The following is a 27,357-nucleotide window of genomic DNA, read 5'->3' as shown; positions in this document are numbered from 1 at the left end:
TGTGTGTGTGTGTGTGTGTGTGTGTGAGAGAGAGAGAGAGAGTGCGTTTTACAGTGTGTGTGTGTGTGTGTTGGAGGGGGGGGAGATTAGTCTGAGTGAGTGTGCATACACGTGCGTGTATGTGATTCCCTGCAGTAATATATTTTGTGGAATCAAATAAAGTATTTGTGTGTGTGTGATGAATGGTCCAACAATTCATCATTCCCTCCCTCCCTGAGAAATATATTGTCAGACAAATCCAGCCCACTGAATTAGTTGCTGCTGTGTTGGTAAGAACGGGCTCTGACCTAATATCCATTCACATTAGATCATAACACAAGTTCTTACAAACTCTCCCTCGGGAGCCACGCCCTTTTACTGTAAGAGTGGGAGGAGTTGTGAATATTAAACCCAACTCACGTTAGCTCAGCTAGCTAGCTTAGCTTCCCTCCTGCAGGGCACAAAACAGTGTGCAAGATGCCTTAAAGTCACACTGACAACTTTGAAATATCGGGGACATTGTAAAGTGCTCTAAAGGACGTCGGTGTGTTAGCTTGTCTGGTGAAGCAGGTAAGCAAGACCTCTAAATAACGTTAGCCTAACGTTTGCTAACGTCCAGAACATTTTCTGGTGGGCTAATAACGGTAGTCGTTTGCTGAGTCATTAGTCGAGCTGCTTGATTCCCATCCCTGCTCATTCCTCCGGGATTAATCGGCTACTTGTTGAAACAAAAGAGAGAGAAATGTGTTTTGTCACGCCAAACCGTGACCCCCTAGCGTAGCTAGGACTGACACAACCAGCTGTTAACAGACTGCACGGACACAGGCTTTCAATTCACTGACAGTCAACATTTCGCTGATAAATACTAGCTAGGTCATTAAATTATCAATGAACAGGGTAGAATTCATTCAGGCAGGATTATCTTTGTATAGAAAGTGATCTGCTTACAAGCACACCAAGAAGTTACAGGTGTGACCTGTTTGTTGTGCTGTTTACTGAAATCCTAGACCATTGAACCCCAGCCAGACCTTGACCAGCACCTGCCATGGAAATGAACCCTCAGCAGTTTCACACCAGCAGGAGCATGACTTGCTATAGCTGACCGTTTGACATGAGAGAGAGATCACCCTCCCTGCCTGCTGTGCACTTAACCCAGTCTACCGCCACCATCATGGCCTAGAGAAAGGAGGAAGCCGGGTGGTTAAGTTCACATGTGGGTATGACAGTATGAGAGTGACTCCTCTCTGACGCACCTGTCATACTAACCAGCCGTGCTTCTTCTAATCCAGGCAACAGCTTCCTCTATTTCCCCATCACAGATCAGAGCCTGCAGAGGCTAATGCAGGGTAATCTAGTCGTGTGCCTATTGTTGGAGGGGGATTGGGAGGGGGGGGTCTGGGGCGTTGCTCTGCCTTCTCATCCATTATTTAACCCAGGCAGGGGGGATGCAAGCCCAGCAGCGCTTGTTGATACTCCAGTAGTCAGCCTGTGTGTGTGTGAGAGACAGAGAGAGAGTGACAGTAATCCACAAACAGCGATTGTCATTCAGGGAAGCCAGCTTCGGAGATTTCCCTCCCTGAGGTGAGCCACTCGGTCATGTATTCGCTGCTGAAGTTCTGCTGGTAGCTGTTGGTGTTAGTTAGTCAGCTCGGCTGTGTTTGGGGGGGCTACTCGGATCAGCCATGCTGTCGCTGCTGGTGTCTTTTGTTGGTGGTCTACGGGTGTGTGTTTTGTGATGGGAGGGAGGTGAGTGAGAGTGAGCCCCCCCGGTCTACGGGTGTGTGTTTTGTGATGGGAGGGAGGTGAGTGAGAGTGAGCCCCCCCGGTCTACGGTGGTGTGTTTTGTGATGGGAGGGAGGTGAGTGAGAGTGAGCCCCCCTGGTCTACGGGTGTGTGTTTTGTTGATGGGAGGGAGGTGAGTGAGAGTGAGCCCCCCACCCCACCCCCCTCCACCCCCACCAGTCAATCCTGAGCAGACAGCATCATCCTACAGGGATATCGATCGCTGGCTGTCTAGGGCTCTTTGTCCAGTGGTGTGTGCTGAACTGCTGTATTACTGGGAGACAGATATGGGTGTGTCACTGGGCTCATCATGTTGCCAGCCTCTCCGCTGTAAAGGTTTTGTTCTTGTCTGATAGGCTTGATATGGTCTGATATTGTAGACTGTGAACACCTTTACTAAGAGATTATGAAAGATTTAGCCAGACAGCACAGGCTATGGGCTATGGTTGGGGGAGACTAGCCTAGTCTGATAACAGTCTAATTTGATTGAGTTTCATATGTTGACTGGCTCTCTGCTTTGTAGTCTTGTACAGTATCTTACTGAAGGAACACTGTAACTCCCAGCCTCGCTGTCACGCTGGACTACAGGCTCTCCTCTGACCAAACCACCTCTAATCACTAGATTATAAGGTCTTTAATCAAGCACTAGATTAACTAATAAGGGCGTAATCTCACTGAACTACGTCAAAAGTCTCAAATTTATGGCAAATTAATTGGTCTTTAATAAATGTGAAGTGTTTATAGTGCTGTTGGAAACGTGCCCTGACATGGGCAAACGCTTCATGAATCTTTAATGATAGATTGTGAGAACTGATTGTTTGGGGTCTGAGGCAAACGCTGTCTGCTTGAGCCCTTTGTCTTGTGTGAGCAGTTGAAACATTCACTCAGGCTAATAGCCTAATTATTATTGCATATTAATTGTTCAGGCATATACTGTAGGTAAAGGCTCAGCACTATTGGAAACGGTCAATAATGTTTGTGTGAAAGGAAAACACAAGTTGATATCCGCTCCAGTTCTGACCAGAGCAAAGCCTTAATAAAATCGGTGGCTATACTGTAGGTTTTTAAACATTTTTTGAAACGGTAGTAAGCTATTCTTTCACCCAGCCTGAGACCAATACACAGAGCCATAGCCTGAGCACTCTTTTGTCCAATGACCTTTGAGGACAGTAGGGTCCAATTTTAAGTAAAAGAAAAGTTGTGCACTAGGTCATGTTTTGTCTTGAGAGAATGGGAGCACATAATGAAATGCCCCAGGCATAACCCCAATTAGCTAGCTAGGCTCATCTAAAGAACGGCCTGCAATTTGATTCTAGTTGTGTGTCTTGTCTCAGCCCAACCCAGCCTTCCCTCCTGTACAGCTTTACATTGCTGCCCTGCTGGCCTTTGTGGCCTCATTCTTAATCAGTGAGATGTCTTCCAGATGGATGGGCCCAGGCCAGGGAGGAGGACACTGCTGCTTATTGACTAGCTTAGTTCAGCTGCTCTAGTCTTGCTGCTCTGGCTTCACTGTTCTAGTCTTGCTCTTCTAGTCTTGCTGCTCTAGTCTTGCTGCTCTAGTCTTACTGTTCTAGTCTTGGCTCTTCTAGTCTTGCTGTTCTAGTCTTGCTGTTCTAGTCTTGTAGTCTTGCTGTTCTAGTCTTCTAGTCTTGGCTCTTCTAGTCGCTGTTCTAGTCTTGTAGTCTTGCTGTTCTAGTCTTGCTGTTCTAGTCTTGTAGTCTTGCTGTTCTAGTCTTCCTGTTCTAGTCTTGTTTTTAGGGGCCGGGCAGCCTGAGATTCCGGAACCCTCTTGTTAATATTCTGAATCTTCTTCTTCTTCTTCTTCCTAGGAAGTCTGACTTCCCATGCATGGAAAATCACCAACATTTGCCCATACTGTAGGTCCAGTCCTATGCCAGAAGTCCTCAACTGGCATTTAAAAAATCCTAACAAATCATCCATACATGCCGTCCCTTTGCAACCACCACCAACCTGTAGGCCCAAGTGAGCAGAAACTTCCATATACTTTGAGCTGGCAGGAAGGTCCATCACTCTGTTTTTCTCAAGAACTGTAAAACCTATCAAACCCTACTCCTCCCACATTTTTGGTCAATTGATACCCCAAGTACTACACTACATCTTCAGACTGTTCTCCACAAATGATCTTCTATTTTTGAAATATCAAAACTGAGCCCACAGCACATCAAAATGTTTTACTGTAAACAGTACTGTATGCATACAGTTCGCTCAATAAATCTCCAATGTTTATGGAAAAAACCCCAACATTTCCATGACATGGTAGATGTAGTGTGAATTTATTTTCCAGAATTCTATCTCAAAACCGGTATTTTTGACAGTATTTTGAAGTCTGTCCCCTTAAACTACGGCTGTTCATAAAGGAAAAAATACACTACCCACAATCCTATAGTGCAACAGCAATGTCTCCATCAATCAGAGACGTGGTTGTTGGCAACCCTGCCCCAATAGTGGACCCTAGGACTACAACGTTCTGGCTAAATTGACTCTGAGGACACCTGTGCCACTAATTGTTTGATTGGTTTCCACCCGCCTTGTTAGTCTGTGTATATATAGCCTACATGTAGCTCCTCTCTGGTTATTTGTTCATTATTTGCTGTAGCTGTGCGTTGTCCCTGGTGTTGTACTGTGCCAACTTGTGAGTCTGTAAGCGTTTTCTTTTGTTCTCCACTTGTTGAGTGTATACCTTGGTTTTATTGTTTAGTCTTTGGTTTTGGGTTTTGTCACTCGTGGTGCCTTTATTTTAACAAACATTTTGTGGAAACTGGTGACATTTGCAGTACAGGGTACATGCAATGCAACCCTTGTGATTGTGATGTTTGTCAGTGTGAAACCATCTAAAGTATGGCTTCTCACATGGCATGTAGCTCAACAAAAGTTCAAGCCTGGCCCCAGAGGGATGCAGAATAAAAATACTCCACTGTGCTGTGTGACATGTTTTTTTAACAATGTTTAATTTGTAGCTACTGGTTTGTTATAACTCTTGTTTGCATAGCTTCATCTGACCAGTCTTGTCTCAATCAGTGCCACCTGTGTTCAATCCAATCAAAACAGTGAATCCATGCTCAGTCCAGAGTCCCACAACTCATTCCTATCACATGCAGGATTACTATGGTGTAAATATCTAGCTGTGACATTTACACTTTTTAGGTCAAACTGCCAGCTTCTCACTTGACTCAAACAAGAGCATGATCTTCCCTTGGTGTCTGGTTGTGAGTTCAAGCCCCGGGTGATGCAGAATAAACATGCTAATGCCTACTCGGGCATTGTCTTTTATTCTCCACTTGAGTGTGTACCTTTAGTTTTAGCTTTAATTTGTTACCCTTTGTGGTGCCTTAGGGCGTATTCACATATGTTAGTGCGCACCATTGATGCGCACCAAAAGCGAAAGTGATGCATCCTTTCATTTCTCGGCTACGGCGGTTCGCTTTCACAGCACTTTCTTTACTCTGGTCCAAATGCAGCACCATAAGTCACATGAAATGGTTCAGTGCTGTCATTGGTCAATATCTTTCTGGGGGCGGGGGCAAGAGCGTCATGAAACACTTTTTAGGTCAAACGTGGCGTGCACAAGGTAGTTGCGTTGGTCCGAGGTCGCCCGCTTTCACACCATAACTGGTGCGCACAAGAATTCTGTTGAAGCCGCACCGAGACCCTCCAGAAGGGCTGTTTTGGTGCGCACCTGAGTGAGATTGCTGTGTTCACACAGGCCTAAACGAAGCGCTCTCGGGCCCAAAGCTCATTTGGTGCGCACTAACTAGTGTCTTGTGTGAATACACCCTTAAACATTTAGTGGAAACTGATGTAACCTCATACATCTGTGACATTTACATGCAACCCTTGATTGATTGTCAGTGTGAAACCATCTATGGCTTCTCACATAGCAGGTAGCTCAATCAAGCCCAGGGGGATGCCAAATAAAAATGCTAATACGCATTTGGCATTGTGCTGGGACATGATTTAAAAAAGAGTTTAAATTAAAGGTTTAAATTATGGTCTGGGCAAATACATGAGCACACCCTCATGTATTTGTCATTGTCTCCTTGTCTTCCTCTTATACCTCATGCACACTTCCTCATAGTTTTTTGTGTGTGGATAGCGTTTGTCCGGTTATCACTCCCTCCCTCCCTCCGGTCAATGTTGACCTGCATTTCTCTGTTGGCACCACTAGAGGCAGTAGTCCCAGCACACCAAAATCAAGAAGGACACCAAAACCAACCTGCCGATCTCCACTGCACGGATAGAGAAGTGATGAGAGTATTGGACTCCCACCCGGGAGACCGGGGTTGAAGATCTGGTGGGAATGCGACAACTATCTTAATTTATCAGACATTATTTCATGTCATTTCAATTCACAGCTGTTTCAGTGGCGTGACTAGCTTCCGTCCTACCAGTCCCAGGGCTGCTAAGTTTGATGAAAAGTTTGAAGTGAGAATTTTTCAGTTAGCCATAACGCCCCCCCCCCCCCAACCCCCGAGACGGCGTTCCTTGGACACAAAGGATGGCTGGGAGTGGGAGGCGAGAATAGAGTTCCTTCAAGTAATTTAAAAATAAGGGTCCCATGAATATTGAACTGCTAGTATTTAGGGGTTGGTCATTTCTCCGCGTGAGAATTGTGAATTGTGGCATGTGAGCGTGAGAATAGGCTGAAATGCGTGTCTCACGCTCAATGTGTGAGACTTGGCAGCCCTGCAGTCCTGAACAGAAACAAGCCAGCCACGCACATAAGCCAGGCCTGGTTGTATTGTGGAAACGCAGGGGACAGGGAAGACCACACAAGCCAAAATGGCAGTGGCACAGACAACGGAAGCAAGCTGCAGATAATAGCCAGAGGTTGTCTCTTTAATAAACTTAAGTTAGTGTTATAAATGAAAGATCTCAAACAAAATCCACACATGAGGCAGCAGGCTTTCTGCCTCACCCATCTTCTCCCAGGCTGCTTCTGGCCTGGGTTTTCCTGTTTTTGGTGAGGGGACATGGATGATTGTCCACACCCGCCTCAGCAATCAGCCCAGGTAGTCATTAAGCTCTCTAATGCCGGGTTCACACTACAGGATATTTAAAATCCTAACCAATTTCGAAATCGGGTTACATCACGCACATAAGGAAAATCTTAACAGATATTCTTCTTGCACATCTCAAACAAGCACACATAGCAAGATTTGAAAATAACGGCTCATCACACACTACAGGATCTTATCGTGCCCGAGGGAGCAACGAACCACTGGTCTCGCCGTCTCACTTGTAAGATCGGGACGTAATAATCTTAAATATCAAACATGTTTGATATTATCGGGGCCGCCCCGATGGGTCTGCGAGCCGATCGGGAGGTATAAGATTGGATCTGTAAACCCCTCACATTACAAGATAATCTGGGCCGATCATCGGCCCCGACCAACGTTCCAGACCAGATTTCTCCTCCGATTGTCTGGAGGGGTGAATGGGGGATAAATCGGCCCAAAAATCCTGTAGTCTGAGCCCGGCATAACCCACAACCTGTGGGGTTCTGGGTACTGCAGTCCCACAGCTAGCAGCCACTTTCTGGCACAGGCGGCCATTTGGTGTTGTGAAGGCCCTGGGTTGCCATAGTATTCTATCAACATCCAATCATGTTTTTCATGTAAAACAAAATGTGTGCTTATGTACAGTAGTTGGACTGAACCAATTTCAACCAATAATATGACATCCACCCCCAATTTTCAACTTTCAGCAACACAGCTAAGATTCATTATTTGGCTAGTTAGCAACAGCATGGCATGTCTTTGGGTGTTCGCATCACATTAGTCATTTTGCAAAAACGTTTATCCAAAGTGATTTACATAGGCCTAATTGTATTTAACATAGGAAGTTAGTGTACTACTATTCACCAGAACTCACAAGTGCATCTCCTTTCTCAAGTCACCAAGAGTATAATCTAGTGCTTAAATTAAAGTGCAAAAGTAAATAACAAAAAAATAAAACAATAGGTTCTTAAGAGGGACAATCCTGGTAGTACTTCATGAAGAGGTGAGTTTTGAGCCTGTGGGGAAATACGAGCAGTCCTGATGTCGGTGGTCAGTTCACTGTGTGGCCAGGACAGAAAAGAGCTGTGGCCATGTCACAACCTCAAACCTGGTTCCATCTCCCAACTGTAGCAGTTAACAGGAAAACATATGTTTTTATATTATATATATATATATATATATATATATATATTTCTATACATGTATACTAGGGTGCATCAAATTGCAATGTTAAAATTAAATCTCAACATATCATTCTGCCTGGGGTGGCATTTTGTTATGACACACATACAAATGATTTGTGCAAAGTTTTGGGAAAATTACTTGAGATTTAGAGGTCCAACGCAGCATGTGAAAAATACCAAAATGGGCGTTTTTGGGTGTTTTCCTGAATAACATCGATGCAATCTCAAAAACGACAAGAAATAGATTTTTTAGAACATTTATTTTGAATAGAACAACATAAAATCTAATACTCAAGTAAAGTACAACTCCTCAGTGTCTGTACTTAAGTACAGTATTCAAGTAAATCAAGTTACTGTCCTCGAACATGTCTCAATATAGTGTCCTACTCCTGGTCCAGCTTGCGCTTGCTGCGGCGAAGATTTGGATTTTGTGTGCGGTCATGCTCAACTGCCTGCAGCACATTTTGCAGGTGCTCCTCGCTCCTGGCTGCTGCCACGAAGTCTGACGTCAGTTTGACGCCACGCTCGGCACAGTCATTCACCACATTGATGGCACGTACATTCACTGCACCCGTTTGAAATGCTGCACTGGAAGTCCAATCCTCTACATCCAGTGAAAGAAAAGTTGGATCAATGTGCAGCAGGTGCATGCCGAACCAGCAGTCTGGGTTGGCGAGGTCAGCCAAGCTGGTGGTCGGCGAGAGGGTTGGAAACTTCGGCTTGCCAAAGCCAGTGCCAAAGCGGAGCTGTGGGGCTCGCATGGGTAGATCAGCCGGCTTGTGCTCCAAGATGGCATCTGCAAGTGCGCGCCGCTCACCAACTGGCACCTTGGTGCTGAAGAGTGCCAGGGGCAGCATCTCGCATGTCAGGTACCATAGGTGCCTCTCCAGAGCCTTAATTGCTGATGCAGCGATGCCCTCGTCAACAGCCTTGTATTCACACAGGTGGCAGTAGAGTGTGAGGTCATTCCATCCAGCATCTACGGCCGTGTCACAGGCCATCCACCATGTTGCGTAGATGTGCGTAATGAACTTGGCAAACGCCCGAATCTTCAACACCTGCTGTTGTGTTGTGATGGTCCCCTGAGGAAGCAACGCAATGTGCTGCTCCATCAAGGCCAGCTTGAGGGTGTAGAGCAGCTTGGCCATCCACCGTGCCTTGTGCAGTGCTCCCGGTCGTTGCAAGGTTACTGGAGTTTGATCTGCAATGTCTGCACTCAGATACACTAGACATAGCTGCACAAACTCACGATAGTCACCCCTCTTGTAGTTGAGCAGTCCTGCAGCGCAAACATTGAGTTCAGCACGCAACTTGCCAAGAAATGGTGGTTCAGCATCCCCAGGAATGTAGCAGGACAATGTGCCGCCCTTGAGTGGCAACAGGTTCCAGTTGTCCCGCAGACGTGTAAACAATGTCACCTCTGGCGATCGTGACACCTCCACCTTGAGGTGAGTGAAAATGTGGCTGAGGAGCACCTCTCCGATGTGGTGCCGGCAACCGGACCAGAGTAGTGGTCGACCCAGTGAGTTCTGGATGGCAATGCAGGCTGCTGTGAGATGGCCGGTGTTTGAGGCCGTGGTGTCAAATGCCATGTTGACAACCTGATCGGTACAGCACCAGTCCTGCAGCAGCTTGCATGTCAGCCGGGCGATGATCGTTCCACATGCCTCGTTAGTCCCCTTCATGTATGCTGGCACGCCGAGTAGTTTTAGCCGCTCCGCATCTCCGACCACCACCGTCAGACGCTCCTCCAACTGACGCACATTGTTGAGCATTGGTGTCAACTTGCTGTCCCAGTGCAGGGTGCACATGGGAGGGGGTGTCCACTGCTCGTGCTGTTCCTCACTGATGGTCTTCAGCACTTGACGGCGTGATCGGTCTGCTGTCGCGTAGGATGTGGAGACCATTTCTGAATTTCCACCTGACTCCTCGATCAGGCCGCGTGTGAAAGCAGCCTGCTGCGTTGGTGTCATCTTCAATCGTGTAGCCAGTGACACAAGGCTTGGCCGGCTGAGAATGTCAGATGGAATGAATGCTGTGGTGCCTGTCTTCTTGCGTTCACGGATGGGTGTGTTCTCAGCCAGTGGAGCAACTGCTTCATCTGCATTGCCATCCTCATCACTTTCGCTTTCTAATACCACCATGCTGGTAGACATCGCCGTCATCTCCTGCTCCTTGGTGAGGTAGGCCTGCTGCGCTTCTTCACGCTCCTGTCGCCGCTTCACCTTAATAATGATAATAATAATAATAAACTTTATTTGTATAGCACCTTCCATGACATGCAATGCAGCTCAAAGTGCTTTACAGATCAAGCACAAAACATTAAAATAAGAAAATAGAAGCAGAAACATAAAATTACATAAAAATAAAAGCAAACCTTGGATTGCAGCTTGACATCGAATGCTCCAAATGTGGCCACTCTGTCGCCCTTCATGCTGGCTAGAAAAGCAAGGTCCTCTGCATCACGGATCAGCTCCTCTGCGTTTGGAGTCCACAGCGGGAACGTGGCATCCAGCTTGTGCTCCATTGCGTCCACCAGTCGAGCAGTAGCCTCACTGGAGCGCCTTTCCTTTGGTATGCGTCGCAGCTTGTTGTTGGCATCGAGGAGGGCTATCATCTTCTCACATGCTCGCTGATCACTCCCCATTGGGATGTTGGCCTTTCCATAAAATGGACGCACCTGCTCCAAAACAATCTTAGCCGCCTGGAACCGTGACATGGCTCCAGTCAAACCTGGTCGCTTTGCATGCAGTTGTGTGTCGCAGTTATACAGCAAGCACCGCAAGATCTGGTGACCACTTGGCAGCTTGGCGCCAGTGATAATGGCATCTGCATCGGTGATAGTGGCGCCCAGACCAAAAACCAGGGTGCGGCTCCTCTGGCAGGGGCCTAAGGCCATCTTGTGAGAGCTGGATCCTGTGGTGTGTGATGGTGGCGTTGAGGGAATTGACTCAGCAACTGAGCTACACAGGCAGAGCTTTTTATAGGCAAAGCCCCCCCCCCCCATTTTTATGCAGGTGCGTGAAAATAGAATAGTTCCCGCAAAACAGAGGGTAAAATGTGCGGGAATATTGGAACAAACAGGTCTCCGGGCTTGAAATGTAACAATATTGCAACAACACACACACTGTTGTTGAATAACACACACACACACAGAGGTGCGGGAATATAGGAGCAGACAGGTCTCCGTGCTTGAAATATAACAATGTTGCAACCTTGTGCGTGAATAACTCACATTCACACACACACACACACACACACACACACACACACACACACACACACACACACACACACACACACACACACACACCAGCAGGCCATGTGCGAGCAGGGCAGAGTGAAGGGACACAGTTCCTGTTACCCCCTTATGCCATAAAATCAGACGTACCGTTGCACCTCTAAATCACCTCGTATCGCTTTAATATTTTGTATCTATTGTTTTTGCATGGATGGTAACACTTTTAGCACCCATGCAAATCAATATTCCGGAAATGTGTATTTTGATGCACCCTAATGTATACACCTTGACTCTCATATTTGTCATTTGTTTCCTTCCTCCTCTTAGTGCTGCTCAGCAGCTATAATTCTAGCCTTGCTGTTCTAGTCTTGCTGCTCTGTCTCACATCTGTACTCCTCATGGAGTAATGCAGGAAGTCCACTCGAATCTAGGCTAGCCTAGGGTCTTAAAGTTTGTTGAATGAATGAATGAATGAATGAATGAATGAATGAATGAACATGCCTTACATCCCGTTACTGACGTCCCACTCTCTCTCCTCTGTGCAGGTGAGCCGTAGCCATCGCCATGGACACCACCACCTCTCTGAAGATGACCACGCTGGCCATCCAGAGCCTGTTCAGCTACGTGGAGGAGGAGAACCTGGCAGCCGTCAGAGCTCACCTGGACAAGTTCAGGGAGGTGGACAGCCGAAGCGACGTGAGTGTCCTGAGATGGGAGCCACCGGGGGGGTGGCTCAGGAGGTAGATGAGCGCAGGGTCAGCGGTTCGATTCCCGGCTCCTCCTGTCCTGAGATGGGAGCCACCGGGGGGGTGGCTCAGGAGGTAGATGAGCGCAGGGTCGGCGGTTCGATTCCCGGCTCCTCCTGTCCTGAGATGGGAGCCACCGGGGGGGTGGCTCAGGAGGTAGATGACCGCAGGGTCGGCGGTTCGATTCCCGGCTCCTCCTGTCCTGAGATGGGAGCCACCGGGGGGGTGGCTCAGGAGGTAGATGACCGCAGGGTCGGCGGTTCGATTCCCGGCTCCTCCTGTCCTGAGATGGGAGCCACCGGGGGGGTGGCTCAGGAGGTAGATGACCGCAGGGTCGGCGGTTCGATTCCCGGCTCCTCCTGTCCTGAGATGGGAGCCACCGGGGGGGTGGCTCAGGAGGTAGATGACCGCAGGGTCGGCGGTTCGATTCCCGGCTCCTCCTGTCCTGAGATGGGAGCCACCGGGGGGGTGGCTCAGGAGGTAGATGACCGCAGGGTCGGCGGTTCGATTCCCGGCTCCTCCTGTCCACATGTCGAAGTGTCCTTGGGAAAAGACACTGAACCCCAAATTGCTCCGAATGAGCAGGCTAGCACCTTGCATGGCAGAATGCAACAGGCAGAATACACTCGGTACATTTGTAATTACAAACTCATGATTACCAGATACCGATTGCTTTTCACTGCTGTTGTTTTCGGATTTGGAAACACATGGAAGTGAATGCAGCTGACGGCTCACTACGGCTCATTCACCTCCATGTACTTCCAAACACGAAAACAACGGCAGTGAAAAACAATCGGGAGTCTGGTAATCCTGTTTGTTTGTTAGTTAGTTTGTAATTCCAAGAGTGTATTCTGCCTGTTGCTTTCGCTTATTTTGGCCATGTTGGTTCTTGAAGTGATGTTTTTATCAAATTAAATCAAAATGTATTTGTATAGTTCATTTCATACACAGAGGCAACACAATGAGCTTTACAGAGAGCAATGGGGGGATGGACATACTGTAGGTCCCACCCCTACATATTCCAGAGGGAAGCAAAAAAACAGTTCACCCAGGGGCCAAAAAAGTGAGCTGTAAAAATTATTCCCTGAACTCTCTCAACGAGACGATCGAGCAAGCTCCTGGAAAATGTTTGTCTATTGGCTAACAGCATTTGCAGAGCAATAAACATGGGCTTCAGTAAATACTTCATAGGAGAGACATGACTTATGTACGGTATTTTTTTATTTTTTTACATTGGAGTCAATGGCGACTTCTGCATTCTACCACCTCATTGCATCAGACCAATATGGCGGCGTCGGTCGTGATCGAGGCGTATTGGAGGGAGATCTGGCTGATCAGGCTTACCCTGCTGCACATGTGTTCATACACAACTACTCCAAATGAGTCATCCTAGTTTGAATGGTACTACCTGTATGTGTGCCAGCCTCTCTCATATATATATATATATATATATATATATATATTGTGCACTTATGTAACTGACTGACTCATTACATTACATTACAGTCATTGCATATATATATATATATATATATATATATATATACACACACACACACACCCACACACACATTATGAGGTAAACTAATTGAACTGATATACCTGTATATGCAACACGAAGCCTATTTCATCAGTACATGTTGTGTTTTGATGAGTGAAGCAGGTGTGACTAGCGAGCGTCTCTCCCTCCCCAGAACGGTCAGACTCCCCTGATGGTGGCGTCAGAGCAGGGCAGCGTAGAGATCGTCCAGGAACTCATCCGGAGAGGAGCCAACGTCAACCTGGATGATGTGGTGAGTATACACACACACACAAAAACAATAAACATGCTCAAGCACACACACACACACACACACTTGAATTATTTATTTATGTCCACATAAATAGAACAGACATAAACACTAACAATACCGTCAGACATTAGAAGTCCTCCTCCTCCCTGCTGGGGCCCCGGCATCAGCGATTAAACCTCTGGAACTTCCCGAAAGCTGCTGCTCATCTGTTGTTCAACCACCCCAAGTTCTCCCAAACAACCTCCCTTCTTCGTTCTCTACACTGGCTCCCTGTAGCGGCTCACATCCAGTTTAAAATGCTGGTATTAGCCTACAGGGTAATGAAAGGAACAGCTCCCTCCTACCTTCAGGCCATGGTCAAGCCCTACACCCCCTCCTGACCGCTACGCTCTGCAACCTCATGTCACTCTGAGGCCCCTGTCACGGCTCTTCTCTGTCCTGGCCCCGCAGTGGTGGAATGAACTGTCCACTGATGTCAGGACAGAAGAGTCGCTGCCCATTGTTGGCTGCATGCTTAAAATTCACCCCTTCAAGAATTAATACCACAATCCTCCCTCTTAAGCACCTATTGTATTCTTGCACTTTGCTTTCAGCACTAGATTGTGCTCTTAATCACTTGTTTTAGAAAGGAGATGCACTTGTGAGTTCTGGCAAGTAGTAGTACATTGGCTTTTCCTAAGTTAAATGCAATTATTGCAAGCCGCTTTGGATAAAAGATTCAACTAAATGACTGTTATGTAATGTAATGAGTCAGTCAGTTACATAAGTGCACAATCACATTGTTACATACAGTACACACAAAATGCTGACAATGACAGGTCGACATGAATAGTGTATCCTACTTCCTAGAAAACAGCTCCTCCATATTGAGCCTCTCCCAATAACAGCTGAAACTGAGCAGTACCTCGCTAACTGCTCGGCCCTTCTCCTAGGGGGGCCGGCCATCTGAAGGCCCCTCACAAGCAACCTGTGCACATGACCCCCCCCCCCCCCAAAATCAGACCTCACACTTTCCCATTGACCACCACACGCTCTCACAACTAACCACTCGGAATACCTCAGATCCAGGCAACTCGAGAAAAGACCAAAACTAGTTTCTCTAGCTTTTGTTTCACTACAATATACTTGGCATGACACCATAGGTTAGGACTGGGTCATTGTATAGAGAGAACGTTGACCCTAGGCCTTAAAACAGCCAGCTTGCTAAACTTACCACGCAGTGGGTTTATACTTAACCCCGTAATCATACCTAGCCTCACTCCTCTTGTTTTCTGTAAATTACAGGGTGTTCCCATAGCACCCCGCGCACACACCTCTCACTACACACGCACACACACGCACACACACACGCACACACACACCTTCAAGCTGCCATAACACCTCCCAGACTCTTGCTCTTACACTCACTAGTTTGTAGAGAGCGAGAGCGACCAGACGCGTGTGTGTAGGTCTCCCTGTCTGACACGTCTCTCTGCCGCCGGCTCCACGCACCCATGAGCACCTGGTACGACAAGCTGGTAGGTACACCCCTTCCCCCCCACCTCTCCCCCGGAGCTCCCTGGTCTCCGGCCCCACCATCGGCCCCCCCCCTCCATGGGACGCCGTCGTCGCCGTGATCTGGACCTTGATTGCGGGTTCCTTGCGGGTTCCTCTGTGGTAACGTCTGACCGTTCTGTCCCGGCGCGGCGCAGGACTGCTGGACGGCGCTGATCTCGGCCGCCAAGGAGGGACACACCGACGTGGTGCAGGAGCTGCTGGACAACAATGCCAACCTGGAGCACCGAGACATGGTGAGACCAGGGAGAGGATTGTTTATGTGTGCTTTTCTGTGGCGTTTTTTGTTTTTGTTTACCGTTTCTCATTTTCTTCGTTTCCCTGGGGTGTCTAGTCTACAGTACCTGTTGCTATTTGTTTTATTGTCTTGGGTCCCCTCCCAGAAACGGCCTATGCAGGTTACTCTGGGGTTCCCCTTTCATACATCATGTATCTCGTCAATGTGACTAGTGACTTGCTTTATTGAATGTCTACGTATGAATTAACGTGTCTGGTATCGTAGAGGAGGAGGAAGATGATGGGTTAGATGAGACAGGAAGGAGACAGGAGGGAGATGAGAAGAAGAGACAGCTGGAATAGGAAAGTGGACAGGGAGAGTTCATCTTTCATTTCATTTATTGGTTTATTTAGCAGGGGCAATGCGCACAAATCAACAGTCAAGCTGTGCGTAAGCCAGAGTTCGCCTAAAGGCTAGTTTTCATCTGTTGTCCCTGGCCAGATGTTTAAAAGGCGACCTAAACCTTTCATGGATGGTCTCAGTAGAGCCGCGGTGAAGGGAATTCTATTCACTCCATGGAGAAAAGTATTTATAGTTAAATGTGTTTAGTGCAGGCTGGATTATAGCGAATCCTCCATTAGCAGGGAAATGTGATTAGATTACCGAATCAGAACGGTGGCCTTCTCTGCTGGAGGAAATGACATTGTCTGGCCTCTGCATGGCTGGCTACATTAGCCCTACTGTCGAGTGTGGTATTATAACGGCTAGCGTTACGCGCGACACTCGGATGCGGCCCGCTCTGAGAATGAACATCCAGAACGGAGTGAAGTGCTCTGTTTTTCACTCATGCTAATGAGCTAGAGATTAAAGCACCGGCAAATTCTACAGCTCTAAACTTGAAAGCACTTAACACACCGACGTTTATCATCAATCTATTCGTTTCAAAACTTGTTTGAGGAGGAATTATGGAAATGAAACCCGGTGTTTTGGTGCGACTTAAGCATTTCATCACTACAATCTCGGCAGGTACTCGCACACAGTGTTTATTCCCGTTCCCAACGGGCTGAAACGGCCGAGAATAGCAGCGACCTACGTGCTACCTTGGGACCCGGACCTCCCCGGGCCGGCGGTCAGCCAGGCGGGACGCGGGGGCAGCGGGGCGGGCAGGGGAGAGCCAGGCAGACAGCCAGGTCAGCCGGGGCCAGCGCTGCGCGTCTGAGCCGCCCTGGTGCCAGCCTGTCTGTGCTAATAACAGGATTAGACCCACAGGCTGGCTACGGTGCTGTCAGGCTAGACTGCCCCCTGACAGAGAGAGAGAGAGAGAGAAGAGAGAGAGAGCGAGAGAGGGAGAGGAGAGAGAGAGAGAGAGAGAGAGGCGGAGATCTACAACAATAAATATTGGTCATAAGGAGGGGCTATATCTGACTGGTCACAAGCTTTGCATGTCACCATTCCATTTCCCTATTTTGAATGTTGGAAGCGGTGTGTGTGTGTGTGTGTGTTTGTGTGTGTGTGTGTGTGTGTGTGTGTGTGAGAGAGAGAGAGAATATGATTGTGAGTGCTTGTGTGCATGCAAAGTGCTTGTCTGTCTTCCCTTCTGTCTGTCTGCCTTGCTGACTTCCTGTCTGTGTACACTTATCTCCTCCATTCTTATGTCTCTGTGTGTACTTCCTGTCTATGTACAGGTCGCTCCCCCATTTTAGTTTATTTGACAATAGAGAAACCACAAACCATTGTCAAGGATAACACAATAAAATCTGACTTTTCAGAATTTCCATTGTGGACCTTGATGTGATGACAGGTGTCAGAAGAGCACATGGCCACTGTAGGCAGCATCCAACAACTCTCATGTCACTGTGTGTGCTTCCTGTCTAGGGGGGCTGGAGTGCCCTCATGTGGGGGGCGTACAAAGGTCGCACGGCTGTGGCCCAGCTGCTGCTGGAGAAAGGAGCCAATCCCAACATCACTGGTCAGGTACGGTACCACAGACCTCACCACTACCTCATCTAAAACATCTTTAGATCTTACCTTCCCTCACTGGATTGTCTTCCTTCTGCTCATTCAGCAGACAGTGCCTGTGATAATGAGGTATGAACTACCACAGTGTGAACTAAATTACAATCAAGGCAAGTTTTGGGCTAGATGTCAGCATTTGATTCTCATATAAGATAGTAGGGTAATGATTATCTTGAATCATCTAAACATCTAGGAGTTATAACAGGCTATAGATTATAGTGTATAGTTGGGATTATAGGTTATTTACAGATTATATGGTGTAGTACAGTACCTGGGGTTATATGGTATAATTGGTGTTATATCAGTTTATAGGGTGTATTACTAGGGGTTATATGTTATCATTTGGGCTATAACAGGTTATATGGTGTAATACTAAGGTTACAGTATATGGTGTAGTACTAGGGGTTATATGGTATGATTGGGATTATAACAGGTTGTATGATGTAGTACTAGGGGTTATATGGTGTAATTGGGGTTATAACAGGTTATATGGTGTAATACTAGGGGTTATATGGTATAATTGGTGTAATAACATATTTTATGGTGTAGTACTACGAGTTATATGGTATAAGGGGTGTTATAACAGGTTATACAGGCATGGTGTAATATTAGGGGTTGTACGGTGTGATTGGGATTATAACAGGTTATTGGATGCCTGGTGGACATTTGTAAAGTAGCTATAACAGATTATAACAGGGTTATAACAGGTTATTGGATGCCTGGTGGACATGTGTTAAGTAGCTGTGTGTGACCCAGTAGTACAGCGTCTACCCCATCATCTGGGCCGCTGGACGAGGCCACGCTGAGATCGTCCACCTCTTGCTGCAGCACGGAGCCAAGGTCAACTGCTCCGACAAGGTTGGTAGTTCCATCCTCGCTACAGGACACACGCCGTGGTAATAACCCAGCCTCGGTGCTAGTCAGCATTTTCAACCTGCTAAGTTTAGGAATGTTTGTACTGCATTATACTTACAGTAACTCTCTCTTTCTCTCTCTCTGCCTATCTGTCTCACCCTATCACCATCCCTCTCTCTCCCCCCGTCTCCCCCTCCCCCCTCCGCCCCTCTCTCTCCCTCAGTACGGGACCACCCCTCTGATCTGGGCTGCCAGGAAGGGCCACATTGACAGCGTGATGCACCTGCTGGTGAACGGAGCTGACGTGGACCAGGAGGGGGCGGTAGGTGTCGGACTCCACGCTTTCACAGAGAATCATAGTCAAAGCATAATGTTTCTCCCCTCACGACTATCCCCACTTAAAGTCAGGGGAGGCAGATGTTGCTTTACAGTCGTCGTCGTCGTCGTCGTCGTTCACACCAGGTTGACCGACTCTGTTACATGAATAGCCAGAAGCCCCTGGTTACAGGTTAAAGGAGTAGTAAAGGGGAAATGCATGTTTAGCCCTGTTTTAAGGTTACTGATGATCATATACAATGGTTCAGATCAAGAAGTTGACAAAACTAGCACTTTTGAGAAAGTCAGATAATTGCTCTACCACCGTTTAGGTCATACATTGGATGTGGGTGGGCACCTTGAAAAATCATTCAAAAAACATGTTAAACTCTCGATTTCAAAGACAAGAAGCTCACCGAGGGGGTAATTGGTGTCCGTTGGTGTTCTGACATCAAATTCGCCGCAAAGTATGAATCCTGTAGGGTTTTATTGATCATTTTATGAAATCCATTGACTTGTATTGAAGCGACCGTTGTAGATGTGCAGATCAATCCGCAGAGGGGATTCAGGAAGCGGAACTACTTAAGGTAGCTATTGTTATTGTTTATGTTGCTAGGCTACCTAGTTTGCGGAAGTTTACACACATATGTGTTGCGACTAAATGCTAAATATTTAAAAAAGCCTTTCCAGATGAACTAGAATCTTACTTTATGGTGAATTATTTGTCAGAACGCGAACTTACACCTTGTGAGTTTCTTGTCTTTGAAATCGAGTGTTTAACATGTTTTTTGAATGATTTTTCACGGTGCCCATCCACATCCATTGTATGACCAAAACGGTGGTAGAGCAATTATCAGACTTTCTCAAAAGTGCTAGTTTTGTCAACGTTTTGATCTGAACCATTGTATATGATCATAAGTAACCTTAAAACAGGGCTAAACCTGCATTTTCCCTTTACTACTCCTTTAACACCTGTTTGGAAGTTGAAGTCACCCCCCCCAAAAAAATAAAAAATCTTGTGGATAGAGAGAATAGAATTCTGCACACCAGGTACTGTAGCTCCCGCTAGAAGGATTTTATTCACGAGTGACGTTTCTAGCACACAGGCTCTTCCTCAGACTTCTGGTGAATACAGAGAGTCGCCACAGAGAGTCGCCGTCTTAAATACCCATACAAAACAATTAAGCACACATCACAATCAATTTGTAGCCAATAATACATTTACAGTAAATACACACATCATGTACATATTTACATAAATACAAGGTACATAAAGGGTAAATCATATATACAACTTTTTGTTGTATATGGATGAGAAGATCCTGTTTGGGCCACCAAACTCTTCTCCCTCTCCCGGCCCGAGTCAGCGAAACCTGGTTATGTTGTCGTGCCTGAGCGTCTGTCCCCTCCCCCGCAGAACTCCATGACGGCGCTGATCGTGGCGGTGCGGGGCGGCTTCACCCAGGTGGTGAAGGAGCTGCTGAAGAGGAACCCCAACGTGAACATGACCGACAAGGACGGCAACACGGCGCTGATGATCGCCGCCAAGGACGGCCACACCGAGATCGTCCAGGACCTGCTGGACGCCGGCACCTACGTCAACATCCCCGACAGGGTGGGTAGGGGCTGGGCAGTCACATCCATACAGCAATATATATATGGATAATAATAACATTATATATTATTATTATATCGATTTTCCACGGTACAGTATCGATACAGTACATTCTCTATGCAGAACAAGACAGAGTATAGATATAGAAAATGAAAGATAGATTGTCATAGATACATGATTAATGTTTTAAATTGATTTAAAATGTCCTTACATTCCCTCCGTCCTGAGGATCACCTTCATGTATTTTTTACATTTATGAAAGAGTATCATAATACTATAATAATAGTAATGTGACGCAATATGTATTGTATGGTATCGTATTGTATCGTATCACAGTGTATCTGGATACAATGGTATGGTGGCCCATGTGTGGTGATGCGTATCGTATGGTGAGGTCCTTGCCGATACCCAGCCCTAGTCGGTACGGCACCACAGGCCCCGCCCCAGAGACGGCGGTCAGACAGACTAGCCAATAGAAACATAGCTATAAGAGTAAGATGGGAGTTATTCTGGTAACATGGTCTTTTCCTTCGCTTGCGATGAACCTGAAATTCTCTCACTGCTGAGCATGAACCCCAGATGGTCTACAGGGTTGGGACTAGACCCCTTACTGATAAATATCACGACTATCTTTCAGCAGCAGGGTCCACTGTCACTTTGTTCACAAGTCACATTTGCTAGTTCGTTCATAAGTGATGAAGGTGACGTGTTAGATGACGTGAAGGGTAAGATTCTGTGACAGAGGTGTTCCCAACTGACTGTTCCGTGGCGTGTGTGTGTGTGTGACGGTGTGTGTGCGTGACACTGTGTGTGCGTGACGGTGTGTGTGCGTGACGGTGTGTGTGTGCGTGACGGTGTGTGTGTGTGTGACGGTGTGTGTGTGTGACGGTGTGTGTGTGCGTGACGGTGTGTGTGTGACGGTGTGTGTGTGTGACGGTGTTTGTGTGCGTGATGGTGTGTGTGACGGTGTGTGTGTGTGACGGTGTGTGTGTGTGTGTGACGGTGTGTGTGTGTGACGGTGTGTGTGTGTGTGACGGTGTGTGTGTGTGATGGTGTGTGTGTGTGACGGTGTGTGTGTGTGTGTGACGGTGTGTGTGTGTGTGACGGTGTGTGTGCGTGTGACGGTGTGTGTGTGTGATGGTGTGTGTGTGTGTGACGGTGTGTGTGCGTGACGGTGTGTGTGTGTGTGACGGTGTGTGTGCGTGACGGTGTGTGTGTGACGGTGTGTGTGCGTGACGGTGTGTGTGTGTGTGACGGTGTGTGTGTGCGTGACGGTGTGTGTGCGTGACGGTGTGTGTGTGTGTGACGGTGTGTGTGTGTGTGTGTGACGGTGTGTGTGTGTGTGTGTGTGTGACGGTGTGTGTGTGTGACGGTGTGTGTGTGTGACGGTGTGTGTGTGTGACGGTGTGTGTTCCCCTCGGTCCGTAACCAGAGCGGGGAGACGGTGCTGATCGGAGCTGTGAGAGGCGGCCATGTGGAGATCGTCAGAGCCCTGCTGAACAAATACGCTGATATCGACGTCAGGGGACAGGTAGGAGACCGTGTCGGCTTACCCAGCCGTTATTTATCCTGCTTATCTAGAGATCTGGGAGAAGCAGTGCAACGGGTTTTACACACAAGTTGCACACTTTGCACTTCTAATCTTGAAAACAAACAGTGAATTTATACTATGCAAACTCAACTTGATCACGGTATCTAACTAAGTTAATATTGGTGAACGTGCAGTACTATCATGTGCTTCTATGATATTTTTTTGTTCTGTCAGGATGGTAAGAGCGCCCTCTACTGGGCGGTGGAGAAAGGCAATGCCACCATGGTGAGAGACATCCTGCAGTGTAACCCAGACACTGAGAGCTGCACCAAGGTATGTATGACACTCGCACACACACACACACACACACACACACACACACACACACACGCACACACACACACACACACATACACACACACACACACACACACACAGAGAGAGAGAGAGAGAGAGCAACTGTCAACTGGTGGGTCAGTCTCTCTGACACAGACCTAGCCTTCTGGTCTAGAACTAGACCCTGGTCTAGAACTAAGTCTTGGTCTAGAAATAGAACCTGGCCTAGAGCTACAGACTGGTCTAGATGTAGAGAGGCTTGTCTAGAACTACAGTAGAGGCTGGTCTCGTCTAGAACTAGAGGCTTGTGTACAAGCAGAGTCTGGTCTAGAACTACAGTAGAGAGGCTGGTCTAGAACTACAGTAGAGAGGCTGGTCTAGAACTAGAGGCTGGTCTAAACTAGAGGCTGGTCTAAACTAGAGCCTGGTCTAAAACTAGGATGCTGGTCTAAATCTAAGCCTTTCAATGGAAAACCTCTGTTGATGTGTTGTTGGTAGTGTAGAATTAGTCTGTGTGTTTCAGAACCAGGCATGTTGTGATTTTGACCCATCAATGCTCAAGAGCGCTTCCTCTTCTGCCCGTGTGTCTGTGTCTGGTTTCAGGATGCAGAGACGCCTCTGATCAAAGCCACCAAGATGAGGAACATTGAGGTGGTGGAGCTCCTCCTGGACAAAGGTGCCAAAGTGTCAGCTATCGACAAGGTACTGAGTAGAAAATAACACTCAAGACTGAAACGCTTTCATCTTGAGAATATCAAGTAACCAACGCATCATGTGTACCTTGTCCAAAAAAAGTTTATGCAAAATATGACCTATGTACAAAAGCTGTAAAATTGTAGCCTGGTAAACCAGACTCAACGTGAAACAAATGGACGCTTTCACGATAAGTCTGGACTTCCAGACGCCTAGAATGATTGGAGCTTTCCCAGAAAATGGGGCTCCAATCAGGAGACTGCATTTTAACTGCTGTTCTGCCCCCAGTCCCTGATTGGTTCCCGTAGATGATGATGAAAAATACAACAGGAGTCCGCTTGTAGAGTGAAGCAACAAGCGGTAACTTTGGTGTTAGAAGAACAAACACAGCCATAAGTGCAGTTATTGCAGAAATAGACTCAATAACAACAATTAAAGAAGAACAAGAGTAGAGTTTCTCAGCGGAAAAGACGTTTTTGCTGTTCTTCCGACAGGATTTGGCAAAGGTTTGAACTATGTTTTGTTACGGTGATTGGCTGAAGCAGTTTGTCTGTCAAAGCAAGTACTACCGCCCACTCAAATCGTTCTGGGGCGGCTGGAAGTCCAGATTCTATTTTTTTCGCGATGAGTCTGGTTTACCATGAATTTGACTGTAATGGATCTATATACCATTATACTGTATGTATGGCTGTATAAAGTACCTGGTCTTCCTCGTCCTTTTCCTCAGAAAGGAGACACGGCGCTCCACATCGCCATCCGGGGGCGGAGCCGCAAGCTGGCCGAGCTGCTCCTCCGGAACCCTAAAGATGGCCGCCTGCTGTACCGCCCCAACAAGGCCGGGGAGACGCCCTACAACATCGACTGCACCCACCAGAAGAGCATCCTCACCCAGATCTTTGGAGCCAGTGAGACACGACACTTTAACTGTATTTGAAATAAAGTAGTTATTATCTGTAGTCAGCTTTGAATAATAAGGTATTTATTATCTATAGTCAGCTTTGAATAATAAGGTATTTATTATCTATAGTCAGCTTTGAATAATAAAGTAGTTATCTGTAGTCAGCTTTGAATAATAAAGTGGTTATTATCTATAGTCAGCATTGAATAATAAAGTAGTTCATATCTTTAGTCAGCTTTGAATAATACAGTGGTTATTATCTAGTCAGATTTGAAAAATAAAGTGACTATTATCCATAGTCAGATTTGAGTCCATTGTTAGGAATTAGTTGATTCTCTTGCTGTGGATGTGAAGGTCTTTTATTCCCTTGCTGCCACACCCACTTCTCTCTCCCCTTCCCTCCCCTCCCCCACCCCTCCCCTAGAGCACCTGTCTCCCTCCGAGTCGGACGGGGACATGTTGGGCTACGACCTGTACAGCAGCGCCCTGGCGGACATCTTGAGCGAGCCCACCATGCAGCCGCCCATCTGCGTGGGCCTGTACGCCCAGTGGGGCAGCGGCAAGTCCTTCCTGCTGAAGAAACTGGAGGGTGAGAGAGAGAGAGAGAGAGAGAGAGAGAGAGAGAGAGAGAGAGTGAACGGACCGTAGCGGCTGGATCTGGCTATAGATGCCGACACTATCACTGCGGTCTCAGTGCCGGTGCTACTGACTGAATAGTTTGCAGTCCCCGGTCAGTTTAATAAAGATATCCATTGGTTAAGAGTGCGAGAAGTGCCTGTGACAAGCCTGCCTGGCTCTAACTCCTCCTCCTCCCCCCACTCCTCCTCCTACTCCACCCCCCCCCCCCCCCCACCCCCCTCGTCCTCCTCCTTCTCCTCCTACTCCTACTCTACCCTCTACCCCCCCACCTCCTCCTCCTCCTACTCCTACTCCTACTCCACACACTCCTCCCCCCCACCCGCTGTTCTCTGTCTGCTCCCCCCTCCTCCTCCAGATGAGATGAAGACGTTTGCTGGCCAGCAGATCGAGCCCTTGTTCCAGTTCTCCTGGCTGGTGGTGTTCCTCACCCTGCTGCTGTGCGGCAGCGTGGCGCTGGTCCTGGGCTTCACCGTCGACCCCCGGCTGGCCATCGCCGTGTCCCTCAGCCTGCTGGCCCTGCTCTACGTCTTCTTTGGTGAGAGAGAGAGAGCAGCTCTGCGTCATGTTAGTACTGTCTGTCCACGCCACACACACTAACCAAACACATTCCCTCTTTGGTTAGTCACAATAGTCCCTCAGCCCTCAGCTGTGGTGTTTGCTTGAGCTCGCTAGAGGGCGCTGTTGCCCTTCTCCAGTTGTGTTGAGTGCAATGGTAAATGGACTGCACTGATGGTGCTTTTACATTACATTTTACCGCACTTATAGCGCACTTTATAAGTGCTTTACAATGGCCTCTCATTCACCCATTCAACCACTTATTCACACACCAATGGCAGCCAGCTGCCATGCAAGGTGCTAGCCTGCTCATTGGGAGCAATTCGGGGTTCGGCGTCTTGCCAAGGACACTTTGACATGTGGACAGGAGGAGCCGGGATTCGAACCGCCGACCCTGCTGTCATTGGACGACCCGCTCTACCTCCTGAGCCACAGCTGCTCCCTATCAACAGACCGCTGTGAATAGTTGATTTGAATTACCCAGTGTTTTGTTGTTGTTGTTGTTGTTGTTTTTCTCCCTCTAACATCTAAACAGATTGGTACCCGCAGACACTAGCTGGTCAGTCACGGTGTGTGTCCTCCTCCTCCCCGTGTCCCCAGTGCTGGTGTACTTCGGCGGCCGGCGCGAGGGCGAGAGCTGGAACTGGGCGTGGGTGTTGAGCACGCGTCTGGCGCGCCAGGTGGGATACCTGGAGCTGCTGCTCAAGCTCATGTTCGTCAACCCCCCCGAGCTGCCGGAGCAGACCACCCGCGCCCTGCCCGTCAGGTGACTGACGCACGCACGCAGACAGACACGCACGCAGACAGACACGCACGCAGACAGACAGGCACGCAGACAGGCACTCAGACGGACACGTAGACAGACAGACAGGCACGCACGCAGACAGACGGGCACGCACGCAGACAGACAGACAGACAGGCACGCACGCAGACAGGCACGCAGACAGACACGCACGCAGACAGACGCACGCAGACGGACACGTAGACAGACAGGCACGCACTGGACAGACGGGCACGCACGCAGACAGACACGCACGCAGACAGACACACACACAGACAGACGGACACGCACGCAGATAGACATGCACGCAGACAGACGGACACGCAGACAGACGGACACGCATGCACGCGCCTCTGTATTGGCGTTGTGTGGCCGTTATTGGCATTATATGAGGGCAATACTTGTCCTAACCTGTCTCCTTCTGTGTGTGTGTATGTATGTTTATGTTCTGTGTGTTTGTGTATCTCAGGTTCCTGTTCACGGACTACAACCGTCTGTCCAGTGTGGGTGGGGAGACGTCCATGGCCGAGATGGTGGCCATGCTGTCAGACGCCTGCGAGAGGGAGTTTGGCTTCATGGCCACCAGGCTCTTCAGGGTCTTCAAGAATGATGAGAACCAAGGTACCGAGTACTTGTCCTCCCCAGGGGAATATGTCAACTGAGCCATGACCCTTGACCCCTAAGACTGATGTGTGTCGACTGCGTTACGTCCTCTTTAGTGAACCCCAAGCAAATTAAAGTATTAATAGCAACGTCATTCTGTCTTTATATCTCTGTCCCATTCTCATATCTCCATCCCTCTTCCTCCCTATCTCCCTCTCTCTCTCTCTCCCTCCCTCCCTCTCTCTCTCCCCCTCCTTCCCTCCCTCCCCTCCGTCCCCAGGCAGGAAGTGGAAGAAGACGTGTTGCGTGCCGTCCTTCGTGCTCTTCGTGGTCACGCTGGGCTGCCTGATCACGGGCATGACCCTCCTCGCCATCTTCAAGGTGCGTCTCTGTTCTGCTCCTCACCATGCGCTGCTCCGCCGTAAATAAGGAACATGTTTTTTGTGTAATTTTTTTTAGGCGACGCAACATCTGCCTGTCAAAACAGGATCAAACAGGCCCTTTATCCACACAATTTTCAAACGCATTTCTGCTAAATCAATGTCAATTTGAGCTACATTAAAATCTCTGTGGTATTCCATCGACAGAATGTGTTCCGTGTTGAGGCGCATTTTTGTAACTCGTAAGTCTGCATTGTAGACTCGAGTGCTGTGGATTTTGTCAGACAGCAGTGAGCAGTGGTTTTTGCACAAAACAAAACAAAATAAAAAATCCCAAGTAATAAGTTGTGATGTTTCACGATCAACAACCTAAATCATGAATGACACAGTCGTGCGAGCTCAGTCGAGTGCTCGATGCTTCCGCAAACACATCCTCGGAAGGGTGTGTGATTGGACGTTGGTTGCCTAGGCGCTGGGTAGCGTGCCTGCCGTTAACCCTCTGAGGGAAAGAAGGGGGGAACATTAAAAACGTCACATGCTTGTTGAATGTTATGAAAAGGCAAAAGGCAAAGAAAAATTGATCTAATGTTTAAGAGAAAAGAGAGAGATGGAGAAGCTGGTGATAC

General features: G+C 47.9%; 1 protein-coding gene across 1 annotated transcript in view; it reads left to right on the top strand.

The window, feature by feature from the left end:
• The first annotated feature begins 437 nt into the window (after nt 1–437).
• The window catches only part of kidins220a (kinase D-interacting substrate 220a), a 79,472-nt gene continuing 52,552 nt past the window's right edge, over nt 438–27,357 (top strand). The window contains exons 1-17 of the mRNA XM_084450608.1: nt 438–549; nt 11,750–11,900; nt 13,645–13,743; nt 15,435–15,533; nt 17,390–17,488; nt 18,290–18,388; nt 18,609–18,707; nt 20,118–20,315; nt 21,748–21,846; nt 22,081–22,179; nt 22,786–22,884; nt 23,603–23,780; nt 24,198–24,362; nt 24,768–24,947; nt 25,568–25,733; nt 26,218–26,369; nt 26,632–26,732. Of these exons, the coding sequence (XP_084306734.1) occupies nt 11,769–11,900; nt 13,645–13,743; nt 15,435–15,533; nt 17,390–17,488; nt 18,290–18,388; nt 18,609–18,707; nt 20,118–20,315; nt 21,748–21,846; nt 22,081–22,179; nt 22,786–22,884; nt 23,603–23,780; nt 24,198–24,362; nt 24,768–24,947; nt 25,568–25,733; nt 26,218–26,369; nt 26,632–26,732 (2,064 nt within the window). The 5' untranslated portion in view covers nt 438–549; nt 11,750–11,768. The remainder of the gene's footprint in view (nt 550–11,749; nt 11,901–13,644; nt 13,744–15,434; nt 15,534–17,389; nt 17,489–18,289; nt 18,389–18,608; nt 18,708–20,117; nt 20,316–21,747; nt 21,847–22,080; nt 22,180–22,785; nt 22,885–23,602; nt 23,781–24,197; nt 24,363–24,767; nt 24,948–25,567; nt 25,734–26,217; nt 26,370–26,631; nt 26,733–27,357) is intronic.

Source organism: Borostomias antarcticus (assembly GCF_949987555.1).
Source record: "Borostomias antarcticus genome assembly, chromosome: 16".
In the NCBI taxonomy this organism is placed as follows: Eukaryota; Metazoa; Chordata; class Actinopteri; order Stomiiformes; family Stomiidae; genus Borostomias; species Borostomias antarcticus.
Note: the sequence above shows the minus strand (reverse complement) of the source record. Positions and strands in the feature narration are given on the sequence as shown.